Below are 23,856 nucleotides of genomic sequence, written 5' to 3' on the forward strand. Positions count from 1 at the left end.
CCACTATGTCTGTGAAAGCCGATGCCTTTTTAAAAAGTCAGGAGCCCATTTTTGTACCCTCCTTTGCTTAGTGGAATCTTGATGGCATTTGCTAAGAACTTAGCACTGCTAATGTAAATCCTGGAGTCAAACTGAAATAAGGCCCTATGGGTACATTTAAACTGCAGAAGTTATTTAAGTGTGACTGTTAGCATTATAAGCATTTGTATATGTATATCCATTCCTAATATCCTAATTCAGACATCCCTCATCCTTTAGGAAATAGGAAAGCCTGTTTCTAAAGTGTTCTGTTATTGCCTGAGCAATGCAATATTTATTTCCTGTCTTGCAATGAAAACTGTCCATTGTTTGCTCTTCACAGGTCACTGACAAGGACCAGGAGTTTGCCGCTGGACCTGCCAAACAGCCCGAATATCAGCAATTTGAAGACGATAAACTTTCTCAGAAATCATCGAGCAGCAAACTATCTCGATCTCCATTAAAGATTGTCAAAAAGCCTAAAAGCATGCAGAGCAAAGTGATACTTCTGGATGGATCAGAATATACCTGCGATGTAGAGGTAAATGTATATTTTAAAACTTTTTTTTGTCCCAGATATTGAGAGCTAGGAAATATTGCTGTAAAGCATACAAGATGCCTCTTTGTTTTTCCAGAACTCTGGAAAATTTCTCAGACCCAGTTTCTAAACACAAAATTATTTCCGAAGTCTCTCACAGAGGATCAAATTACTGAAAATACTTATAAAGTCCCCAAAATGTTACAATCAAGAGAAAAATGTGGTCTTCTTTTAAAAAAAAAAGAAAGAAAGAAAGAAAAGAAATCTCTAATACTTTCCATGGTAGGAAAAACGTTTTGGAGGCCTTAAAAATCAAGTGTTCTTTAATATCCTGGCTATGAGCTAACATTGAAATGAATTTTACCTTTGCTGTTTGCGTAACTTACGGCCAAGTTGTTAATTGGTAGAAACTTGTGGATTTCTGTATACAGGAGCGGTAGGATGATTTGAACTGTGAATGTCCTTCTCTTGCTTGGAGAACGGGTAGTTTTTAAAATGCACGTGGTGGTGGGCATTGCAGCTCGAGTGTAAAGGGGTGTGCTCCTCTGTGGTTTTTTTGTAAAGAAAACAAAAATTCTTCTGAGAGAAGGGGTAGGTGAATGACTTTTGTCAGAGATGTTTGGCCAGACTGGGTTAACAAGTGAGAGCGACACAGGCTGTTGAGAGTGGCGGCGATGGATGGTTGTTGAGCTCCCGGGTATCACGGGGACACAGGCCGGGCGTGAACTCTGGCCGGAGAATCAGGTCTGCCCCGTCCACCACCTACCGCGTCTTTTCCCCCCAGCTGGGAGGGAGCAGCTTGCTCTTTTTGCAAGTTGATTCCATTTCAGATTGAATATTTTCATTCAGAGAGCTACTCTCCCGCCTCCATCCTCTTGCCCTTGGTCCTACATGGGCACCGCACATCCCTCTGTGCCAGCCCCACCCACCACATGCCTCCACTGGTCCCCTCTTCTGCCCCGGGGTGCTGAGAATCTGCTGGCTCCGCAGCCAGCGTTCATCTGTGTGTGGCCATGCATTTCCGTTTCTCTTTTCTCAAGACACAGCCAGCAGCAAGCCCACCTGATCCCCCATGGTCCGCGTTCATTTGTCTCCTCTTTCTCTGCCTACAGCCCCCGTCTCATTCCTTATAGTTTGCATAATGCACTCATGCACCAGTGCTTTTCTTGGAACAGAAGATTCAAATCCATTTCATGCTGACAACGTCATTTGGGCGGGGGGGGGGGTTATCAAATTATTACAGATTGCAGGGATGTAGAAAAAAAGTTTTAGATAAACTCTTAGATCAAAAGAGATTCGGGGGCCTCCCTGGTGGCGCAGTGGTTGAGAGTCCGCCTGCCGATGCAGGGGATACGGGTTCGTGCCCCGGTCTGGGAGGATCCCATATGCCGCGGAGCGGCTGGGCCCGTGAGCCATGGCCGCTGAGCCTGTGCGTCCGGAGCCTGTGCTCCGCAGCGGGGGAGGCCACAGCAGTGAGAGGCCCGCATACCACAAAAAAAAAAAAAAAAAAAAGAGAGATTCGGTCTACCATATATTAATTTAGAGAATTTTTGTTATAACATGACAAATATTAGTGGGTTACTACAGGGAATAAAACATATGTTCTAAGGTTTGCAATGCACAGGTCCATTTCTTGCATTTCGCTGGCTCTGATTTTGGCTAATTTCTTAGCCCAGAGTGTTCGATTATTGATTTAGATGTTTATTCTGGAAATGAGAAGATCCGATAATATACTTTTACCTGGGTTTTACTATGAAGCTTAAAGCACTTCTGTAACCTTTAGCGAGGTTGCATTTTTCCAGTGTAGATCTCCCTTGCGGAAAAATTCATCGAAGTCAAGAGGAGCTTTTTTCCTTAACTTGGAGGCAAGTCTTTCTACTGATTGTATTTATGTAATGGGATAAATAGGGTTCCCTGGCAGTCCTCTAGTCACGACTACCGGAGTTTTCTAAAGAACAGTCTAGAAGAAAGTTGATAGTGTTTCCTGTAGGGAGAAATACATGCCTCAGGGCTGACCCCAGTGCACGTCATGCTGATCCTTTTGCTAAATTTATTTTATATCCCGTGCTTCAGATTCATTCCAGCTAATCTGTGTTTTTCAGTACAGCGTTTTTGGTTTGTAATTAACTCGGTACCATTCAGTATTACTTTTAATGTCACTGCGAAGATTGTGAGTGGCATGGCAAGGTTGGTCAGCTATTTTCTTTTATAATAGGGTATTTTTATGAATTGGACAGATTCTTAAGAGTAACTTTTTTTCTGGGACACACAAATCCTTGTCAGCAGAATATTCTCAGTGTCACAACAGAAGAAGGTGTGGCCGCTACTGACATCCTGACAGCCATGGAGAAGATGGAGAAACATGGAGATGCTAAAGTGAAATGGGTTTGTGTGTCACCTACTAGCTGGATAAGAAAAATGGGTCGTGAATCGGTGACGTGGTTCTCAAGGTGGCGATGAGATGCTAGTTGAAAAAGCAGATTCAAAATGCTGGACTTCCCTGGTGGCGCAGTGGTTAAGAATCCGCCTGCCAATTCAGGGGACACGGGTTCAATCCCTGGGCCGGGAAGATCCCACATGCCGTGGAGCAACTAAGCCCGTGAGCCACAACTACTGAGCCTGCGCTCTAGAGCCCACGAGCCACAACTGTTGAGCTCACGTGCCACAACTACTGAAGCCCGTGCGCCTAGAGCCCGTGCTGCACAACCAGAGAAGCCACTGCAATGAGAAGCTGGCACACCACAATGAAGAGTAGCCCCCGCTCGCTGCAACTAGAGAAAACCCTCACGCAGCAACGAAGACCCAACGCACCAAACAAAACGAAACGAAACAAAAACAAAATGCCTCTGCTTTTAGATACAAACTATGAAAAGTAAAGCTCTGCTGGCGAGGTACACGGGGTCTAGCAGGTAAACAGAGGTTGAAAAACATTGTCCTAGAGAAGGTGTCCCTCAGCCTTTACTCTCCTCAAAACTGAGTTACTGAATCTTGGATGAAGGCACAGCACACACGCAAAAACAGCTGGACAAGTTTTTTAAGTGATAAGGGCTTTAGAAGTAAGGAACAGCCCATGTGTCAGAATCCAGGTTTCTTAAATGGATGGTGTGGACACTAAAGCAAAGTAGCAAGATAACATTTAGCAGGAGGGGAGGTAAAACTTCTCTCTGTTTTTAAAGATCAAGTGCAAAACAGAAATAGGTTTGGAGGAAGGGCCAGGCAGACTTAGTAACAGTTCGGGTGAAATTCATCTTTGGGTTTAAGGTGATTACACACCCAGCAGGAACCAGCAGTGCAGTGTGGCTGTCAGGAATGTTCTCGAAATCACAGGCTGTCTCCAGGGAGTGTAGTGTCTAGTTTGTGGAAGGCAGTGAGTCGTCCCCCGTTCCCCTGCTGGGAGGTCCCATTTGTGTAATTCACACATGATACACATGCTCCAGAGCCGCCAGACTGGGGAGTGATTTCAAGGAACTTCTTAAATCTTCTGAACCTCATTTTCCTCACCAGGAAAATAGGGGTGAAATAAGACATTATTGAGAAGATTAAAGCAGATAACTGATTTACACTCTCTGGGATGTAGCAGATTCTTGATAAATGGTACCAGTTTAACAATGATAATAGCAGTGAACTCCGACTTAAGCTTATTCAGCAGAGAATCACAGGATGGTGAGTAGTTTGAAACCTTCCCATGCGAAATGATTCAAGAAAGAATGTGTTGAAGATGGAAAAAGGGTTAGGAGGAGACAGGATAGCCACTTCCAGTTACTTGGAAGGGTTGTCATTGAATGTCATAACATTTTTTAACGTATAGGAAGTAAAACTTAGGAAGAAGTTACAGGAAGTCAGATTTTAAATAAGCAGAAAAAGAATGTTTTAAAGTGGTCATTGTCAACCTCGTGATGATGTGTGCTCTGCTGTTGGGATTCCAGCAGAAAGCACAGGTGCATCTCTGGTAACCAGCAGCTCCTGGGTGTAATCTCAGACCCAGTGGCTTCGTGCCCCTTCCTGCTCTAAGATCCCGGAGAGAAGAGGCACCAAGCTCTGAACGAAGGATGGCCTCCATGACCCCTGCCCCCAACACGTGCGGTTGTGAATTACGAACAGGATGCAGGAGACAATAACAGGCATAACGTTTGTTGCATTGAATAAGGCATCAAAAAAGGCATTTTATTTTAATGAACTCTCTATGCCTAGCAGTTATTCCCCTGTGGCTTATTTTATGCCTTCATTATAGTTCTCTTGTATTTTGAAAGCACAAGGTAGCATTTCCCCTTGCCCAGCAGTGCTACAGCGGTAGAAAGCCAGGACCCTGAAAAGCAAGACACAAGAAGCAGTTGCTTTCTGAGAGCAGTGACTGGACACTGATTAAGTCTGCAATTCCCGCCCCCGGTGTTCTGATGGGAGGACCTTACCGATTACACTGGAGTTTTCGAATTTCCCTCTAGCAATAGGCTTAGATCATTGTGGCATTCAGTGTTTTTCCATTTGAGAGATGTTTTTCCTCAGTAATTTTTTTTCAAACTCTTAGTCTTGATTATCTAAAATATAAAAAGATCTTGTAGGACTTTCCTGGTGGCACAGTGGTTAAGAATCCGCCTGCCAATGCAGGGGACACGGATTCGAGCCCTGGTCCAGGAAGATCGCACATGCCTCGGAGCAACTAAGCCCCTGCACCACAACTACTGAGCCTGCGCCCTAGAGCCCGTGAGCCACAACTACTGAAACCCGCGTGCCACAACTACTGAAGCCCATGAGCCTAGAGCCTGTACTCTGCAACAAGAGAGGCCACCGCAATGAGAGAAGCCCGCACACCACAACAAAGAGTAGCCCCTACTTGCCTCAAACTTAGAGAAAGCCCGTGCACAGCAATGAAGACCCAACGCAGCCAAAAATAAATAAAATTAATTAATTAAAAAAAGAAAAAGGATCTTACTATGAGTAAAATACAAGGAAGAGTCTTAACAATAAGTAATTTGATATACACGTTTGGGCAATGTTTGTAGGCTACCAGATTGTCACATACACCAGCATAATCGCTAATACTGCTGTTCCCTTCTTGTCATTTTACTGGACCATTAGAAAATGCAGGCTACTTCCTATGGCCAGTTTGTCCTCATCGTTGCTGTTTATTTCTTGAACTTGACTTTTAAAAGAGAAAATAAAAGTACCCCCTTCACAGCAGGAAGCAGTGCTTATCATGTTTATTTCACGTTTATTTCAATCCCATTACTTCTGGGTTCCTGGACTCATCTGAGTCTGATTAGAGTAGATGAATTTCCTGATGACCATCCAGTTAGAAATGTTTCATTCCTGTCTAGTCTGATATGCTTTTAGGAAACTAAGTCAGACAGGATTTGAAATTTGAGTCCATATTTCCTAATATAGGTGTGCTGCTGCACATAGAAACATCTTAAGCCATTTTGAGGTGTAGTTTGGTTTGTTCTCCACAAGAAACCTCACCAGTGGAGGAGGCTTGAGCATAACTGCAAAAGAGACGGAAGGTGGGCCAGGTGTTTCTCACAAGGCTCCACCGTGCTTCTCTGTGCGCGGGGACCTGGGCTCTCTCTCCTGAGCCCCACACGTTGCTGTTAAATAGTGAGCGAGACTCAGTGCTTCTGAGTCCCAGGTAACCCCACGTGGGCCTGGAACTCCAGGGGAAGTACCAGTGACTCAGCCACGCTGGAGAGACCCTTGCATCCAGATTGGGGCAAATCTAAAAGCTACTCAAGTGCAGCAGTAAAACCTTAAAAGCCTGTCCCACCCCCTCCCTCAGGTTTGGCTGTGTCCAGAGGCCTGCTGGTTGATGGGCTCCATGACTGGGTACCATTCAGATCCTGCTGGAATCGGAGAAACGGTGGCGTTCACTCCAAAAAGCACTTCTTGATACCACCCAGAGATGCTTCCAAGGGGCCAGAGAGGAGAAGGGAATTTATTGCACTCCGTCCCCTAAATGTGCTTTTGTCACCTTTTGACTACTGGTCAGGAAGGGAGTGTTTTAAAAATCTCTAAATGCTCTGTCTTGCCCGTGATTCAGTTAGCGTTTCAAGTCATACTTCTTTTTTTTTTTTTTTTTTTTTTTTGCGATACGCGGGCCTCTCACCGTTGTGGCCTCTCCCGCCGCGGAGCACAGGCTCCGGACGCGCAGGCTCAGCGGCCATGGCTCACGGGCCCAGCCGCTCCGCGGCATGTGGGATCCTCCCGGACCGGGGCACGAACCCGTGTCCCCTGCATCGGCAGGCGGACTCCCAACCACTGCGCCACCAGGGAAGCCCTCAAGTCATACTTCTGTTTCATGTATTCCACTCACTGGGATTTGGTTGGAAAAACAAAATCAGTGTCTGAATTTTCCAGCTTCTCTAGGTTACATGATTAAAATGCCTTACGATCCCTTTAGACGTTCCTGACTAGACATCAAATAGAATTGCCATAATCCAGAAAGTTGGATAGAACACCTGTTGCCTTTCATGGATTATAAGAAATAGTAATTGTAAAAAATTAAAAATAAGAATTTTTATTGTTATTGCAAGTATTGTTCTTTCAACAACTACATAAGTCAGAGGTTTTGATTCTGTGTAATGGTATAAATTACGATTTAACCTCTCAGTGGGTCTCTGTTCAACTTTATGTCTTTACTACATCAGACCGTCTGCCACGTGCTGTAACCGAGTGGCCCAGTCCTGCAGCAGCAGCTTTCCTGCCTGAAGATCCGTGCCCCCCGGGGACTCCCGACCACGGCAGGGCTTTAATTAACTTGGTTCCCTTGTGTGATGACTCTTTGGTGCAACCATGGGAACAGTTACACACGAGGGCAGTTAATAGGCACCTGCTTATTTACCTGACATAGTCGATGTTCAGCCTTCCCAAGGTGTTCAGATATGACCTCATGAAGGTTTGACTAAGAAAAACAAACCCTTCTATTTAAATTGTTAAAACTTTTCTCCTGGTTTTCATTTTCAAAAAGTAACAGACTGATAATCCCTCATGAGAGCAGGCATGGTCTAGTAAACACCCTACATAGTACGAAGGTTAAAAACAAGTATATTTGTCGAGAAATAAAACTGGTAAAACCCTGGGGCATATCACCATACCGTGGGTTGTGTTTTGGAAGCTGAGTGAATTTGAACCTGAGTGCCTGTGCATACTGGGGTGATTGTTTATCAAAGGTAATAATCCCTGGGGAGTTCTTTTTGACTTCACTCTCAGTTGTCAAATGGAGTGAAGGCCCGATGGGAGATTTGTTTTCCAGGTGTTAATATTCTGACGTGCGGTGCCGAAACCCCAGGTTTGCTTTTTCACTCCGCTGTTCCCTTAACTCTTGGCTTTCTCGTTGTATTTTCCAACTACTTTGTGTTGCTGATTTGATGGAATGGACTTCTGTGCTCTGCGATCAGGCAGAGGGGCTTCGTAAGCGAAATGTGCATGTAGCTCTACCCGTTCCAGCCTGCAGTGTCTTATTTATCTTTGTCTTTCGTATAACATGGTGGTTGACTTTCACATAGTAGGTATTCATTACCTATTTGGTGAAGAAAGCAGTCTTCCAGGTTTAAGAATAATCCACATTTTCTAGTTCTCACCATCGTGTGATTAAACTTTGAGGCTTTACTTGGTATTTTTTTTGTTTGTTTGTTTTTTGCGGTATGTGGGCCTCTCACTGCTGTGGCCTCTCCCGTTGTGGAGCACAGACTCCGGATGCGCAGGCTCAGCGGCCACGGCTCACGGGCCCAGCCACTCCGCGGCACGTGGGATCCTCCCGGACCGGGGCACGAACCCGTGGCCTCTGCATCGGCAGGCGGACTCCCAACCACTGCGCCACCAGGGAAGCCCTTTACTTGGTATTTTTATATCTAGTTGACTTGCTTAAAATTTGCCTCCTTCAGCATCTTCCCCCTCTGAGAGTTTTCACATGGGCTCTAGAAAAAAATCTTTTAACTTCCTTTACTCTGTGGCCTTAGGCGATGATGGATCAGCCACTGACACCTTCCCCTGGGCTCAGCGGAGGAGGGTCCTGCTCTCTCGTGGCTGCTTCTCCAGAAACATGTCCGCTTAGCACACCGGGGTTCAGGCTTAACTTGAGGTTTGGGGAAAGAGCATATAAAAGACAGAATACCTGTTAGTGTGTGGAAATGTAACAGATTTCTGTATATTAGTTTTGTGTCCAGCAGCTTAACCAAATTCACTGATGAGCTTTAGTAGTTTTCTGGTGGCGTCTTTAGGATTTTCTGTCTGTAGCATCGTGTCATCTGTACTCAGTGACAGTTTTATTTCTTCTTTTCCAATTTGGATTCCTTTTATTTCTTTTTCTTTTCTCATTGCTGTGGCTAGGACTTCCAAAACTATGTTGAATAAAAGTGGCAAGAGTAGGCATCCTTGTTTTGTTCCTGATCTTGGGCGAAAAAAATGAATACATATTACTCCAAGTGCTATTCTTAGGTGCAAAGGACCGAAACCCTGCTCCTGAGTTCCTAATCAGCGTCATCCTGCCTGGCACCATTCTGCTTCACATGCCAGGTGCCAGCTCGTGTCCACTCTAACTCAGCCATAGCCCCAGAAGCAAGGGAAGTTCTTCCCTGCTTTAGTCCAAGGCATTTCTCATTCCCTAGCTTGTTGGATGGTAACCGATCCCTCATATAGCAACCACAGCCTCGCATTCACACAGGGCCAAGCCGGATAGGAGTCTCTGCCAGCAGTGAGCTTCTTCAGCCTCCTTCCTAGAACTGGACCTTTATTACAGCTTCCAAAAATCTCTTAAGGTGTTGTCTCCACCAGGCACCTCATTCAAATCTCTGTATTTTCTTAAGGACGTTGATCAATTTGTACGTGGCAGGCACAGAAATAGTTTTTAATGAGGGAGCGCATCATTCAAGTTTTAATTATGATTTGTCTTAACCTTCTTTTTTCTTGTTTACAACAGTTCCAGTCCCTAGAACTAACATCACACAGTGTGCAAAAGATGCTAAGGAGTTTTACTAATTTTGCAGAGGCTTTGATATAAAGTATTTCTTGAGGGCCTGTTACATTCCAGGCACTGAAAACCAAGAGAGACAAAGACTTCGAGCTTAGATAGGGCATTGTCTTCCTCATAGGGTCCACAATCTTAGGTCTGGAAGGGACATTGGAGATAACTTTGTCTCCTACCTCATTTCACTGAAGAAGAAATAGGCCCAGGGCAGTTCATGCTGTGCCAGAGGACACACAGCCCAGAAAGGGCCGAGAAGGGCTAGAACCCACATCTCCTACCCTCTGCTCCAGAACGCTCTTTACTGGGGCATCAAAACATCCAAAGTCTGTAGCAGCAGACAGAACAAACCGAAATACAGTATTTACTGCCAGCATGGACTTGTGAAATAGTAGGACACAAAGAGAAATAGAAGGAGAAAGATCTGCTTTTCAAATTATTTATAATGTATTTAACTATCTACTTTAGTTTTAATTCTGTAAGCATTTGACATCAAATGGACCAGTTTTTCTAAATTTTGTGATGAAACTTTCAAGTTCTACTTTATGTTTCTGTATTAGTTATGCGTGTAGTTTGGGGGTAAGGAGAAGGAAGTGAGGCCACACTGGACTTCCTCCTCTGTTCACCTTCTCGTCTCCTTTCCTTCTTCCCCGCTTCACCCCTACATGCTTCTCTCTCCTCCCCTCCCCTCTGCTGGCAGCTGGAAGCAGACACGCTAAAGGGGCTCTCCTTTTAATAAATGGGGCAACTTGACTCTGGCCGGAAATGGTGTAATTAGGCCTCCCCCCTGGAAACAAAAGGGCCCTGAGGTTATGGGCAGATCTTATGCAGGAGATAGATTGAGTCAGTGGAAAGGATGTTACCTTCTCAAGACTTCTTACACCTAATTTCGCAAAAGGATTGCCAAGGCTTTGCTTTTGGCTGTACTGTCATGAAATAAGATACTCTGTGAGATACATGCACCCTCATGTTCATAGAAGTGCTGTTTATAACAGCCAAGACATGGAAGCAACCTAAGCGTCCATTGACAGATGAATGGATAAAGAAGATGTGGTATTTATATACTAAGGAATACTTACTCAGCCATAAAAAAAAATGAAATGATGCCATTTGCAGCAACATGGATGGACCTAGAGATTATCATACTAAGTGAAGCAAGTCAGACGAAGACAAATATCATATAATATCACTTATTTGTGGAATCTAAAAAAAATGATACAAATGAACATTTACAAAGCAGAGAGAGAATCACAGACATAGAAAACAAACTTACGGTTACCAAAGGCGAAAGGGGGGAGGGATAAATTAGGAGTTTGGGATTAAAATATACACACTACTATATATAAAATAGATAACCAACAAGGACCTACTGTTTAGCACGGTGAACTATATTCAATATCTTGTAATAACCTGTAACGGAAAAGAACCTGGAAAAGAATATATATGTTTATGTATATATATATATATATATATATATATATATATATATATATGTGCGTGTGTGTGTATATATACGTAACTGAATCACTTTGCTATACACCAGAAACTAACACAACTCTGTAAATCAACTATACTTCAATTTAAAAAAAAAAAAAGATACTCTATGAAGAGTAGAAAAACAATACTATTTTGAGTAAGAAGGGGAAAACAGCTGGGGGGTATCATGCAGAAGCTCTTCAAACTGGGGAAGAGTTCCAGGCTCGACTCCCCTCTCTGCCTTAACGTAGAATGACTTGAAGCAAGTTGTACAGCTGTTACACCATCCTGCTCAAAGTGGAAAGGCACGTCTGAACTGGGGCCATAGTCTCCATGCCTTCTGGAGAGAAACAGTTTTCACCAGTGATTTTTTTTTTCTAATTTTCCTGATCAATTGCCAGTTCATTTCATAATTACAGCATTTCCCCCGTGAAAGACAGGTTATAATTTTCAAGATACTAGCATCTCCCTTTAGTTAGCATTTAAATAGATGCCTTTCTTTTCACGGACGTAGTCTTGGCTCTGCGGGAAGTTCAGGAAGAAGACCACTGGTATCAGCTACAAGATGAGAAAATCATTTCAAAGTTAGTTAATAACCTGAGAAGACTTCTACATGGTGGATCATCTCTTCAATTTGATATTACCTTTTTTATTGTTGTTACCTTCAGTTTCAGAGGCGGGTGTCTCTGACCTTGTCTCAAAATTCCACCGCCTACGAACAGCGCCCATGACCTCTTTGACTACAGAGCTGAAGTCTTGTAGAATCACAGGTTCTTAGGGTCGGAGGAGGGCGTGAACTCTAGTTCAGTCCTGCAAACTATGTACGTGGTGTGTGTGTACACACACATTCCAACAAAATACAGAGGTAGTTTCAGGAAGCCTGGAGGACAGTGTGATGTTGAAGGCCCTGTTATAGGAACGCAGTGAAATAGTTACAGAGAACCAGCTTGCACACACTTACTGGCATCCACGCACCAACTGATCTGGTTTAAAAGGGAAGCACACACAGCCAGCAGTTAGTGTCAGGATTTAGCTGCCACCTACGCCTTACGGTCCAGCGTCTGATTGGCACAAGAAAGGAGGTGAATACGGACTTCTTAGTTTGAAAAACGTTGTAACTTAAAAGGAGATATTCAGCTGCACTCATGAATACCTTTTGTGGTATTCCTATGATCATGTTAATGTCTATAGCAAAGGAAGAAGGGAGAATCCATCCTAGTGATATTTCAGTCCAGTCTTCTTGCTGTTTGGATATGGCAAATAAATAATAGGAGATGGGGAGGTCAATGAGGAAATATGGAGAGGGAAAAGCTCTGCTAAAATGTTACCTAGTGAAACTGAAGAGCTTCCTTCCCTGCAACACATATGCAATGCCTGACATTTATTGGCCATAAACTAATAAATTACCTTGGCCAGTCTGGGCACTTATTTCGAGGCTAATAGTGTATTAGCTTTAAGCACAAGCTTCCTTTGGGGCTGTCGGTACATGGAAAAGGTATTACTAATCATTCTTGCCAAGGTTTTATATTTTCCTTCTATTTACTGATTCTCTCAAGGTTTCTGTATCAGACAGACATGCTCAGAGCATCTATAGTTGCTCCAGTAAACAGAGGGCCATTTAAAAATTCAAAATTAATTTAAAATTGGATACAGCTGTGTCAAATTTTAACTTTCTTAAATAGCTGGGGACTTCTGCTGAGACACTTGTTCTGTCAGTTTCTTTTTAAATTATTATTGAAATATTGTTGCTTTATAATGCGTTAGTTTCAGGCATACAGCAAAGTGATTCACTTACGCATATATTGATATATATGTATATATATTCTTTTTTAGATTCTTTTCCATTATAGATTATTACAAGATATTGAATGTAGTTCGCTGTGCTATACACTAGGTCCTTGCCCTGTCAGTTTTTATGCTGCACTGCTGGAAATATGCTGCACTGCTCGAAATATATCCGTGAAAGAATAGTGGAAATGTTGAACTCGAATTTTAGTTTGAATCCCTTCATCCAGCAGTGGAACTGGCATGTAGTGTTTTAGTAAAAAGGATCATTCACACCCAGGCTTTTACAAATGTGTTTATGAAACTCATAATGTACTGGTGTCTTAATAATTGAATATATATCAAGGTATCACGAATCAAAGCAGACCAGAGAGTTGTTGTACAGTAGAATAAGTTTTCTCAGTTGACTCTCTAAAACACTGAATTAAAAAAAATTTTTTTTAAATGTATTTCTTTTATTTATTTATTTTTGGCTGTGTTGGGTCTTCGTTGCTGTGCATGGGCTTTCTCTAGTTGCAGCGAGCGGGGCCTACTCTTCATTGAGGTGCGCGGGCTTCTCACTGTGGTGGCGTCTCTTGTTGCGGAGCATGGGCTCTAGGCGCGCGGGCTTCAATAGTTGTGTCACGTGGGCTCAGTAGTTGTGGCTTGCGGGCTCTAGAGCGCAGGCTCAGTAGTTGTGGCGCACGGGCTTAGCTGCTCTGCAGCATGTGGGATCCTTCCAGACCAGGGCTTGAACCCGTGTCTCCTGCATTGGCAGGCGGGTTCTTAACCACTGCGCCACCAGGGAAGCTCAAGAATTGAAGTTTGAGCCTAAGAATATTAAACTGTGGGAGGCGGTATGTGATAGTAGCGCCAGCCTGGGTGGCATCTTGGTTTGCCATTTGTTTGTAAGCTATGCCTCCTCTAAAGTGTTCTGTTTTCTCACCTGTAAACTAGAGTTCACTTATTGTGAGTGGAAGAGAGAGTGTTTACAGGTTCCAGAAACCCTGCTGGACCTACAGTGACTGGCTAATTTGAAAGGCTCCTTAACCTTACGGAACTTTCACGCTATAAAGCATAAGGAAGATCCTTCTGGGCCTTATCTCTAAGAATATAAATATAAAAGACTCTGTATAGAGAGTGGTAGATTTTTAACATAAAAACAGAGTCATAGCTTCATACATTTTAGAGGTTTGCTTTTATCCTTCAATAGGTAAATGGATAAATAAACTGTGTTAGAACCCAGACAATGGAATAGTATTCAGCACTCTAAAGAAATGAGTTATGAAGCCATGAAAAGATGTGGAGGAACCTTAAATGCATGTTGCTAAGTGAAAGAAGCCAATCTGCAAAAGGCTACATACTGTATGATGCCATCTACTCCGGGACATTCTGGAAAAGGCAAAACTATGGAGACAGTAAAAAGATGAGTGGTTGCCAGGGGTTGGGTCAGAGGAGGGAGGGATGGATTGGTTGAGCACAGAGGATGTTTCAGGCAGTGCGAATTCTCTGTAGGATACTGTCGATACAATGATGTTATTATACATTTGTCCATGCCTATAGAATGTACAACACCAAGGGTGAACTGTAACGCAGACTAGGAGCTTAGGGTGTGTTATGTGTCAGTGTAAGTTCATTAATGGTAATAAATGTACCTGGTTGGGGACGTTGATGATGGGGGAGGCTGGGCACAGGTATATATGTGAGCTGGGGGTATGTGGGAAATGGCTGTACCTTCCGCTCAATTTTGCTGCAAACCTAAAACTGCTCTAAAAACGTTAAGTCTTTTCAACAACAACAACAAAACCACAGGATCGTAGCCTCCACACTGTTTAGAGATTTCCTCTTATCACCTAAGAGTATATTAGACACTGGGATGTATTTCTTAAATGCAAGAAAGTGAATTTCATCTTGACTCTCCCTTTCTAGGGTTTTTTTCCCAACCTGGAAAGAATATTATCAGCGCTTCCATATCAGCTAATCATTCATCTGACAGTTTGGGAAATGCTGAATGATCGTATTAAATAGGAACAGGAGGTAACTGTGCTTGTGTTTAAGATTTAACACCCATTTACCTAGAAGCTTGTTAGGACTAAGACACTGACCTAGAAAACGGGAAATTTGCTTTTCTCACCCTGTCCGGCTTACACCTGCTGAGATCAGACAGAAGATGCAGCTAAGGGTCTGTGGCTGTTGTGTCAGAATCAGTAGGTGTTTAACAAGCCTGAATATGTTCTGAAAATCATTATACGCACCCCATTTCTGGCTTTCAGTGCTAGCTTCTTTTCCTGAGCGGACCCCCACTTCATGGTGAGTGAGGAGGCAGTGGTCCTTGGCTTCGGGGATGAACCCCTCGAGGTGCGTAGGAAAGTATTAGAGAAGGGGTCTGACAAGGTCACACCGCGTTTCCTTCATGCTCGTTCCCTTCAGAAGTCCCTTAATGGTCTTTCTAGTTCCGCTAAGCCTTGATTCTTTGTATTTTCCGGTTTCTTTCATGGCACCTCTGAGTAGTGTATTCGAAGGGGCTTCTTTACTATTCGGTTTTAAGTGTCTCATAAAGTGCAGGTCATCCTATATTTGCCCTTGTGTAGCAAGTAGAGAATAGGGGAGTCTTTGACTCTTACCCTGTTAGGAGTTTTGTGATGTGCTGGGTTTTAATAAAATAACTAGGGACACAATAGGAGCCACTCAGAAAAAGCAAAGAGTTGGAAATCTACTCATCTCACTTCCATTTCATGCTCGGACGGATCCTCTGCTATTGTAGAGAGCTTTCTTGCCTGAAGAACTTGGGAGTGGCTGTTTGAGGCACATTTCTTGGATTCTTCTTTCTTCTTCAGGATCTAGGTTTTGAAATAGGGCTGATGTATAAAAAGCATGACTCCAGAGCTTTAGCTGTCTGTAAATACTTCCTTACAAGCAAAGATTCCTCAACAGTGGTTCATGCTGTTAAAAATGGTAAGCACGTGTCCGATCACTTTTTGGCAGATAGATATTTATTATTAGAATATGTTGGCTGACTTTCCCTGCAGTGATATTTAAGTCAAGCGGCATTCCCTTATTTACTTATTTTTGTATTTCCAAAATAATTCTAATTACACTCAGGATATTTACATAATTCTCTTTAGAATTTGGGCAGATAAGGAGATGTGAAAAGCACACAGGGAGAATTTGAAATGTCAGGAGCAGCTGAGGCTGGAAAGGAAGACCAAGGGCCCATGAGGGAGGATGGGCTTGACTTGCTAACAAGGTTGGGTATTGTTTGTATATGTTGGTTTTCTACTGCTGTGTAACAAATTACCATAAACTTAGAGACTTAAAACAACACGTATTTATCATCTCACATTTTTTGGCTAGTCCTCTGCTCAGAGTCTTATAGAGCAGAAATCATGTTGTGCACTGGTTACATCTTCATCTGGAGGCTGGTCTAGGGAAAGATGCATCTTCATGCTTTTTGATGCTGTTGGTAGAATGTATTTCCTCCTGGTTGTAGGACTGAGGTCCCCACTGTCTTGATGGCTGTCAGCTGGGGACCACCTGGGGCTCCTGAGTTGGCTGTCCGGTCTGCGAGTCTCCCTCCATCTTGGCAACAGAGAACCTCACTCACCTTAGAGCCCTCTACGTTCAGATCTCTCTGCCAACCCCACTTCTGCTATGAGCTGGAGAAGACTCTCCGCTTTTAAGGGCTCAGGCCTGATTAGGTCAGGCCTACCTGGACAATGTCCCTGTCATAAGGTCAGCTGTGCCAGCTAATGTAACCTAATCATTAGATTAAAGTAAGATCCACTCTATCCGCAGTCCCAGGGATCACGTGGGGCATGTACTCCAGGGAGATGAGAAATCACAATAGGTGATGGGGTGCTTCTGAGGGGAGCTATTTGGCCATTTGTGTTTTGAAAATGTGCTTCTACTGAATAGAAATTGAGGAGGAAGAGTCTTGAAACTGGCTGCATCACAATGAACCAGGCAAGAGATGCTGAGGACCAGAACCAAGACAGCGGCAAGTGGGACAGAGGGAAGAGAATGGATTTTAAAGAACTATCCTGAAAATGAGCAGACTTGATTAACTGGATGGGTGAGCAGGGATGCCGGTAGTGGAGGAGACAGTAACTGATAATGGCGTCCACATTTATAGAATACAGTATAAGAAGAAAAGTTTGTGGGGGAAGATAGTGAATCCAATTTAAACCTATTGAATTTAGGGTGCTTGGAATACGAAAGTAGCAATCTACTGTTGCAATTGGATACATTGTTCGGCCTTTAGAAGAGAAGTCAGGCTGGTAGGCTCTGTGGGAGCCAATATCTCTCACACTAATTCACATGCACGAGTGAACGAGATCATGCAGACGGCCAGTGAATGAATGCGAAGAGCATTAACAGCAGAGCTCTGGGCAACACTGATGTTTAGAGTTGGGGTGGGAGTGTACCCCAGCTTAGGAACCGGGCGTGCCTGACCCCATGGGGACATTACAGCAGTGATTATGGTCGAGTGGGTCTCCTTCAAACAGATCCAAGAGAGAATCTACATAGGCCAGCGTTCCCAGTATCACTTTCTAACTGCCATCAAGGCGTGGCACTATTGAATGTAGAAAACAGGAGGCCAGGGATCGCCCCAGTTGCTGTCCACCGAGAAATAATTGAGTGTTGTTCATTGTGATGGATTCTTTTTTTTTTTTTTTAGAATTTTTTTTATTAGTTTCTGCTTTATAAAAAAGTGAATCAGTTATACATATACATCTGTTCCCATATCCCTTCCTTCTTGCGTCTCCCTCCCTCCGACCCTCCCTATCCCAATCCTTTAGGTTGTCACAAAGCACCGAGCTATCTCCCTGTGCTAGGCGGCTGCTTCCCACTATCTATCTACCTTACGTTTGGTACTGTATATATGTCCATGCCTCTCTCTCGCTTTGTCACAGCTTACCCTTCCCCCCTCCCCATATCCTCAAGTCCATTCTCAAATAGGTCTGTGTCTTTATTCCTGTTTTACCCCTAGGATCTTCATGACTTTTTTTTTTCTTAAATTCCATATACACGTGTTAGCATACGGTATTTGTCTTTCTCCTTCTGACTTACTTCACTCTGTATGACAGACTCTAGGTCTATCCACCTCATTACAAATAGCTCAATTTCATTTCTTTTTATGGCTGAGTAATATTCCATTGTATATATGTGCCACATCTTCTTTATCCATTCGTCCGATGATGGACACTTAGGTTGTTTCCATCTCCGGGCTATTGTGAATAGAGCTGCAATGAACATTTTGGTACATGTCTCTTTTTGAATTATGGTTTTCTCAGGGTATATGCCTAGTAGTGGGATTGCTGGGTCATATGGTAGTTCTATTTGTAGTTTTTTAAGGAACCTCCATACTGTTCTCCATAGTGGCTGTACCAATTCACATTCCCACCAGCAGTGCAAGAGGGTTCCCTTTTCTCCACACCCTCTCCAGCATTTATTGTTTCTACATTTTTTGATGATGGCCATTCTGACTGGTGTGAGATGATATCTCATTGTAGTTTTGATTTGCATTTCTCTAATGATTAATGATGTTGAGCATTCTTTCATGTGTTTGTTGGCAGTCTGTATATCTTCTTTGGAGAAATGTCTATTTAGGTCTTCTGCTCATTTTTGGATTGGGTTGTTTGTTTTTTTGATATTGAGCTGAATGAGCTGCTTATAAATTTTGGAGATTAATCCTTTGTCAGTTGCTTCATTTGCAAATATTTTCTCCCATTCTGAGGGTTGTCTTTTCGTCTTGTTTATGGTTTCCTTTGCTGTGCAAAAGCTTTGAAGTTTCATTAGGTCCCATTTGTTTATCTTTGTTTTTATTTCCATTTCTCTAGGAGGTGGATCCAAAAGGATCTTGCTGTGATTTATGTCATAGAGTGTTCTGCCTATGTTTTCCTCTAAGAGTTTGATAGTTTCTGGCCTTACATTTAGGTCTTTAATCCATTTTGAGCTTATTTTTGTGTATGGTGTTAGGGAATGATCTAATCTCATACTTTTACATGTCCCTGTCCAGTTTTCCCAGCACCACTTATTGAAGAGGCTGTCCTTTCTCCACTGTACATTCCTGCCTCCTTTATCAAAGATAAGGTGACCATATGTGCGTGGGTTTATATCTCTGGGCTTTCTATCCTGTTCCATTGATCTATCTTTCTGTTTTTGTGCCAGTACGTGATGGATTCTTGTGCCACCCTTTTATTTCTTTAGTTGGGCTTTTTTGCTGTCTTTTGTACATTAGAATTTCAGTTATACAAAGTGTTAAGAACTGTAACATTATATTTCCCATAAGGAACGACTGATCCCTGTTTCTTGGAACAATGTAAGAAGACTGTTAGGACTAATTTTACATTAGCGTGCTGTGTCATCGTGATCTTTAAGTAACTGTGAAGGGGTGGTGTATTCAGAAAGTTCTCTTGAACGTTTTAATCTCAAATTAGAAAAAAATACCCCCCCATACGTAGCCGCCAGCAGTTTTCCAGTTTGGGGGCTATGGTCACGCCCTGCTGTTCATTCAGGAAATACGACCCCCTTCCCCATCCTCCTCCTCCTTCTGGTCCGGGGCATCTAGTACTGAGCCCCAGGTTCCCTCTCTCGACGGCCGAAAAGCCAAGGACTCTTTTCCTCTTCAATTTTGTGGGTTGTATTGACCAGCCAGAACACTTTGAAGTTTGTATTTGTTTCTTCTAGAAGAGGTCATGGATTCTAAGTTATAGGATCTTTTTGTTGGAACACATCACACTTCCATCAAGAACATTAGCTTCCTATAACCTGGTGCGATTTCCCTTGTCAGATGACTACTGTGGATATTTTATTTCTAGATGAACGGAATTTGGGTCTTCCTTTTGTTTCTCCTGCCAAGACCAATCTATTTTGTTAGTGTTGCCTAGTGACTGTTTCCCGCCGTTCGGGTCCAGGATGTCTCTACAAATGGCAATTTTAAATGGCCGGGTTAGGTATTAATTCATGAAAGGCTTTGATCAGTGGGGGTTTCTTCTCATTGACATACAAGACATCTTGGCTGTGTCGGACATGTGACAGACAGCTGTGTTTAATTGGTATGCACATTTGGGGTCCTTTTCTAATACGGGTGAAAGAAATTCTGATCTCAAGTCATATTTACACTTCGAAGTGCACCTCATTCGCCTCGCGGCTGCGTGTAGGCAGGAGAGATGGTACGCGGACGTACAGCCGGCACAAGAATTGGTTCTTAGGATGGTGTTTGGGAAACTGGAAGGAATAAAGAGACTTGTTATTTCTTATGGAATGCCATGGTGACGGCAAATAAAGTCACTGAAAGAGCCACCACGTTCTTTAGGGAAATGCCGCTATACTGAACTTGTAAAGCACACGGGATAGTTTCCAAGGATTACCCCAAGCAAAATGCTTCAGTTCATATCTCCAGTTCTTACTTTAAAAAAAAAGAAAAAAGGCACCGTCGGGAATATCAGGTCTTGCTGAGCTTCCTTAATAGTACTAGGTCAAGAAGTTGTCATCATAGGGGAAAAAAACCCATCCAAATTGTAAAGGTACTTTGTTTCAAAAATACATTTTATTTTAACTTGGGGCTTCTACGATGTATACCCAGCCATGTTCTCACAAGGATTTAAGGTGTTTTACAGAAATACACATAATGAGAAGAAAATAAATAAGCAGAAAGCAGGACCAAGGGAAAATGAGAGCAAGAAGCCGGAAAGAGATGAACCCATAAAACGTGTGTTCAGAGTGCTCACCTCACAGCGTCCACACAGTAAAAGCACCCCACTTGCTGGCTAGAATTTTCATTCCGGGTCCCGTTGTTTGAGAGAAGCTCTCTGTCAGCTTCTTCTGGGAGATTATGAATAGCCGTCAGGAAAGTCTCAGTGGTAGTTGATTCTCTCAGTCAAAGCTTTAAGAAGCACTAAGTAATGATTTGCCGGTTTGAGATGATGCTTCTCTTTAAGTATCCGAGATGTGCAGCTTTCTAAGTTGCCAGCTCAGTGGAGAACTATATTTTTTAACAGCAGAACTAGGGATGCTACTGACATCTCAGAAGAGGTGAGGGCTTGACGAGCGTGTTCACAGAACACCTTCTCCAAGGGCGTGGCCACAAAAATGCCTGAGGGTGAGGTTAAGACACACCTCAAACATTTGGATCTACGCCAGTGTGGAGACACAGGATGCCCAGGACCCTGACACTGTGGACAGAGCAGGACTTCAATGATTTCAGCTCAGAAAAACTTTAAAGCTTGAGCAGTATAAGTTCCTCTGTACTCTTCAAGGTAACCTCACAGGAAAATCTGTGCCTAGGTGTGTGAATGAGTCCATTCCCTTTATAGGATTATTAACTGTAAGCCCATTAAATATTGTGACTCCTACAAAAATATTGACTTCAGTTTTAGAAAAGTTTTTAGGTGGCAGGACCAATTGCACGCTTAGTAGTTAACTCTCCAATCTGCTACTTAACCAGGCATTTTTAAAGGACAATCCAGGATGCATCCCTGTGCTATGCATGGAACTGCTCTCCACATTCATCAGACAGACTTCCTGAGCAGGTGCAGGACTCCTGATACCTGGGAGTTCAGGCTGATCTCATGCAGTTTAGTCATGGAAGGTCCTTAAAAACCATAACCCACCTTGGGGTTTTCTATTTCAGCGTGAGGGGTAGAGCGTGTATCAAATGAAAGTAATGGAGTGAAGCCCCAGCTCAAGACCATTAGCCCTTCGGGAGAAATTGAGAAATTTATCAGGAAGTTAACCTGCAACATTTGAGGTGGAATTTTAAAAGCTAATAAGTCTTAAATGTAAGGCCAGACACTATAAAACTCTTAGAGGAAAACATAGGCAGAACACTCTATGACATAAATCACAGCAAGATCCTTTTTGACCCACGTCCTAGAGAAATGGAAATAAAAACAAAGATAAACAAATGGGACCTAATGAAACTTCAAAGCTTTCGCACAGCAAAGGAAACCATAAACAAGAGGAAAAGACAACCCTCAGAATGGGAGAAAATATTTGCAAATGAAGCAACTGACAAAGGATTAATTTCCAAAATATACAAGCAGCTCATGCAGCTCAATATCAAAAAAAACAAACAACCCAATCCAAAAATGGGCAGTAGACCTAAATAAACATTTCTCCAAAGAAGATATACAGATTGCCAACAAACACATGAAAGGATGCTCAACATCACTAATCATTAGAGAAATGCAAGTCAAAACTACAGTGAGATATCATCTCACACCAGTCAGAATGGCCATCATCAAAAAATGTAGAAACAATAAATGCTGGAGAGGGTGTGGAGAAAAGGGAACCCTCTTGCACTGTTGGTGGGAATGTAAATTGATACAGTTACTATGGAGAACAGTATGGAGGTCCCTTAAAAAACTAAAAATAGAACTACCATATGACCCAGCAATCCTACTGCTGGGCATATGCCCTGAGAAAACCATAATTCAAAAAGAGTCATGTACCACAATATCCATTGCAGCGGTATTTACAATAGCCAGGACATGGAAGCAACCTAAGTGTCTGTCAACAGATGAATGGATAAAGAAGATGTGGCACGTATATACAATGGAATATTACTCAGACATAAAAAGAAATGAAATTAAGTTAATTTGTAGTGAGGTGGATGGACCTAGAGGCTGTCATACAGAGTGAAGTAAGTCAGAAAGAGAAAAACATACCGTATGCTAACACATACATATGGAATCTAAAAAAAAAAAATGGTTCTGATGAACCTAAGGGCAGGACAGGAATAAAGACACAGACGTAGAGAATGGACTTGAGGACACGGGGTGGGGGAAGGGTAAGCTGGGACGAAGTGAGAGAGTAACATTGATATATATACACTACCAAACGTAAAATAGATAGCTAGTGGGAAGCAGCTGCATAGCACAGGGAGGTCACCTCGATGGTTTTCGACCACCTAGAGGGGTGGGATAAGGAGGGTGGGAGGGAGACGCAAGAGGACGGGGATGTGGGGATATACGTATGCATATAGCTGATTCACTTTGTTATACAGCAGAAACTAACACAACATTGTAAAGCAATTATACTCCAATAAAGATGTTAAAAAAAAAAAAGCTAATAGGTCTACCACCTGCGGGGATGAAATATTGTCTTCTTGCAGAAATTAGGAAAAAAATCCAACACTCTAGATCTGGCCAGAGCAGATTATACCCATGTGGTAGAAAAATATAAATAAACTGATCCTGAATAAATTTCAAAGAACAGAGCAGTTTTTTGAAGAGCTTTGAAACAGGAAATAAACCCCAGATGCACTTATTTTGCTTGATTTTCTTTCCTGTTTCAAAAAATATTAATTTTGCTCTCTGCCAGGCACAGGGGTACATGTTGGGAATCCATTTGCGGGTAAAAACTGCTTACCTGAGAGGCTGGCATTACCATTACTCAAATTATAACACAAAGCAGTGTGAAATTGCCACCCTGACAAGTGCAATGCAGAAGATATAAAAACACGTTCTCTGAGACCTGGTCCTGGAGGCCGGGGGGTGGAGTCCTGAGGAAGGGGTGCTTGAGGAGATCTGAAGGCTGGGCGGGTGGAAGGGTCCAGGGTGTGAAGGTGGCTTGTGCAGACTTTGGCAGGAGGAAGCCTAGGGAGAGGGGCTGGAGGAAGGTTGTGTGATGGAGTAGGGGGTCGGGGCAGGCCAGGGGGCACCGCGGGGGGAGCCAAAGAAGCAGGCGGGACCTCCCCCACCGTGATGATGGGGTCTGACCACATCCTCAGTCTGGCCGTCTGTGCTCTCACTGCTGAGTCTGATAGCCAACTTCTGGTCTTCCCACGTGGGTATATTCTCACAAAGAGTTTTTGAATGTAAAGACAGAAGTGAAAATACATTTGATAAAATCTCCGGGGTCATCTCCTTTGAATTTCACTTGACATCCTCCTGAGCCCCCGAGATCGCAGGCATCTTGCTGCCCTCAGTCCTTAAGCCAGGAGGGAGGAGGCAGGACTGGCTTAGAGGCTCAACCTTCAGAGAAGGGGGAGCAGCACCACTCAAGTCCCGAAGAACTTCCCAAAGTCCCTCAGCCCCGAACCTCCCAGTTCAACGCTGAACACCGATAAGGTCCAGGAAAGACAGTGGCATTCTTGTGAGCA

General features: G+C 43.2%; 1 protein-coding gene across 5 annotated transcripts in view; it reads left to right on the forward strand.

Annotated features, from left to right (window-relative positions):
* EPB41L3 (erythrocyte membrane protein band 4.1 like 3) overlaps positions 1 to 23,856 on the forward strand; it is a 141,114-nt gene that overhangs the window by 53,394 nt on the left and 63,864 nt on the right. For all 5 annotated transcript variants that reach the window (XM_060118985.1, XM_060118981.1, XM_060118983.1 and 2 more), the window contains exon 3: positions 362 to 559. In XM_060118985.1, the coding sequence (XP_059974968.1) occupies positions 362 to 559 (198 nt within the window). The remainder of the gene's footprint in view (positions 1 to 361; positions 560 to 23,856) is intronic.

The sequence above is a fragment of the Mesoplodon densirostris genome, chromosome 15, assembly GCF_025265405.1.
Source record: "Mesoplodon densirostris isolate mMesDen1 chromosome 15, mMesDen1 primary haplotype, whole genome shotgun sequence".
In the NCBI taxonomy this organism is placed as follows: domain Eukaryota; kingdom Metazoa; phylum Chordata; class Mammalia; order Artiodactyla; family Ziphiidae; genus Mesoplodon; species Mesoplodon densirostris.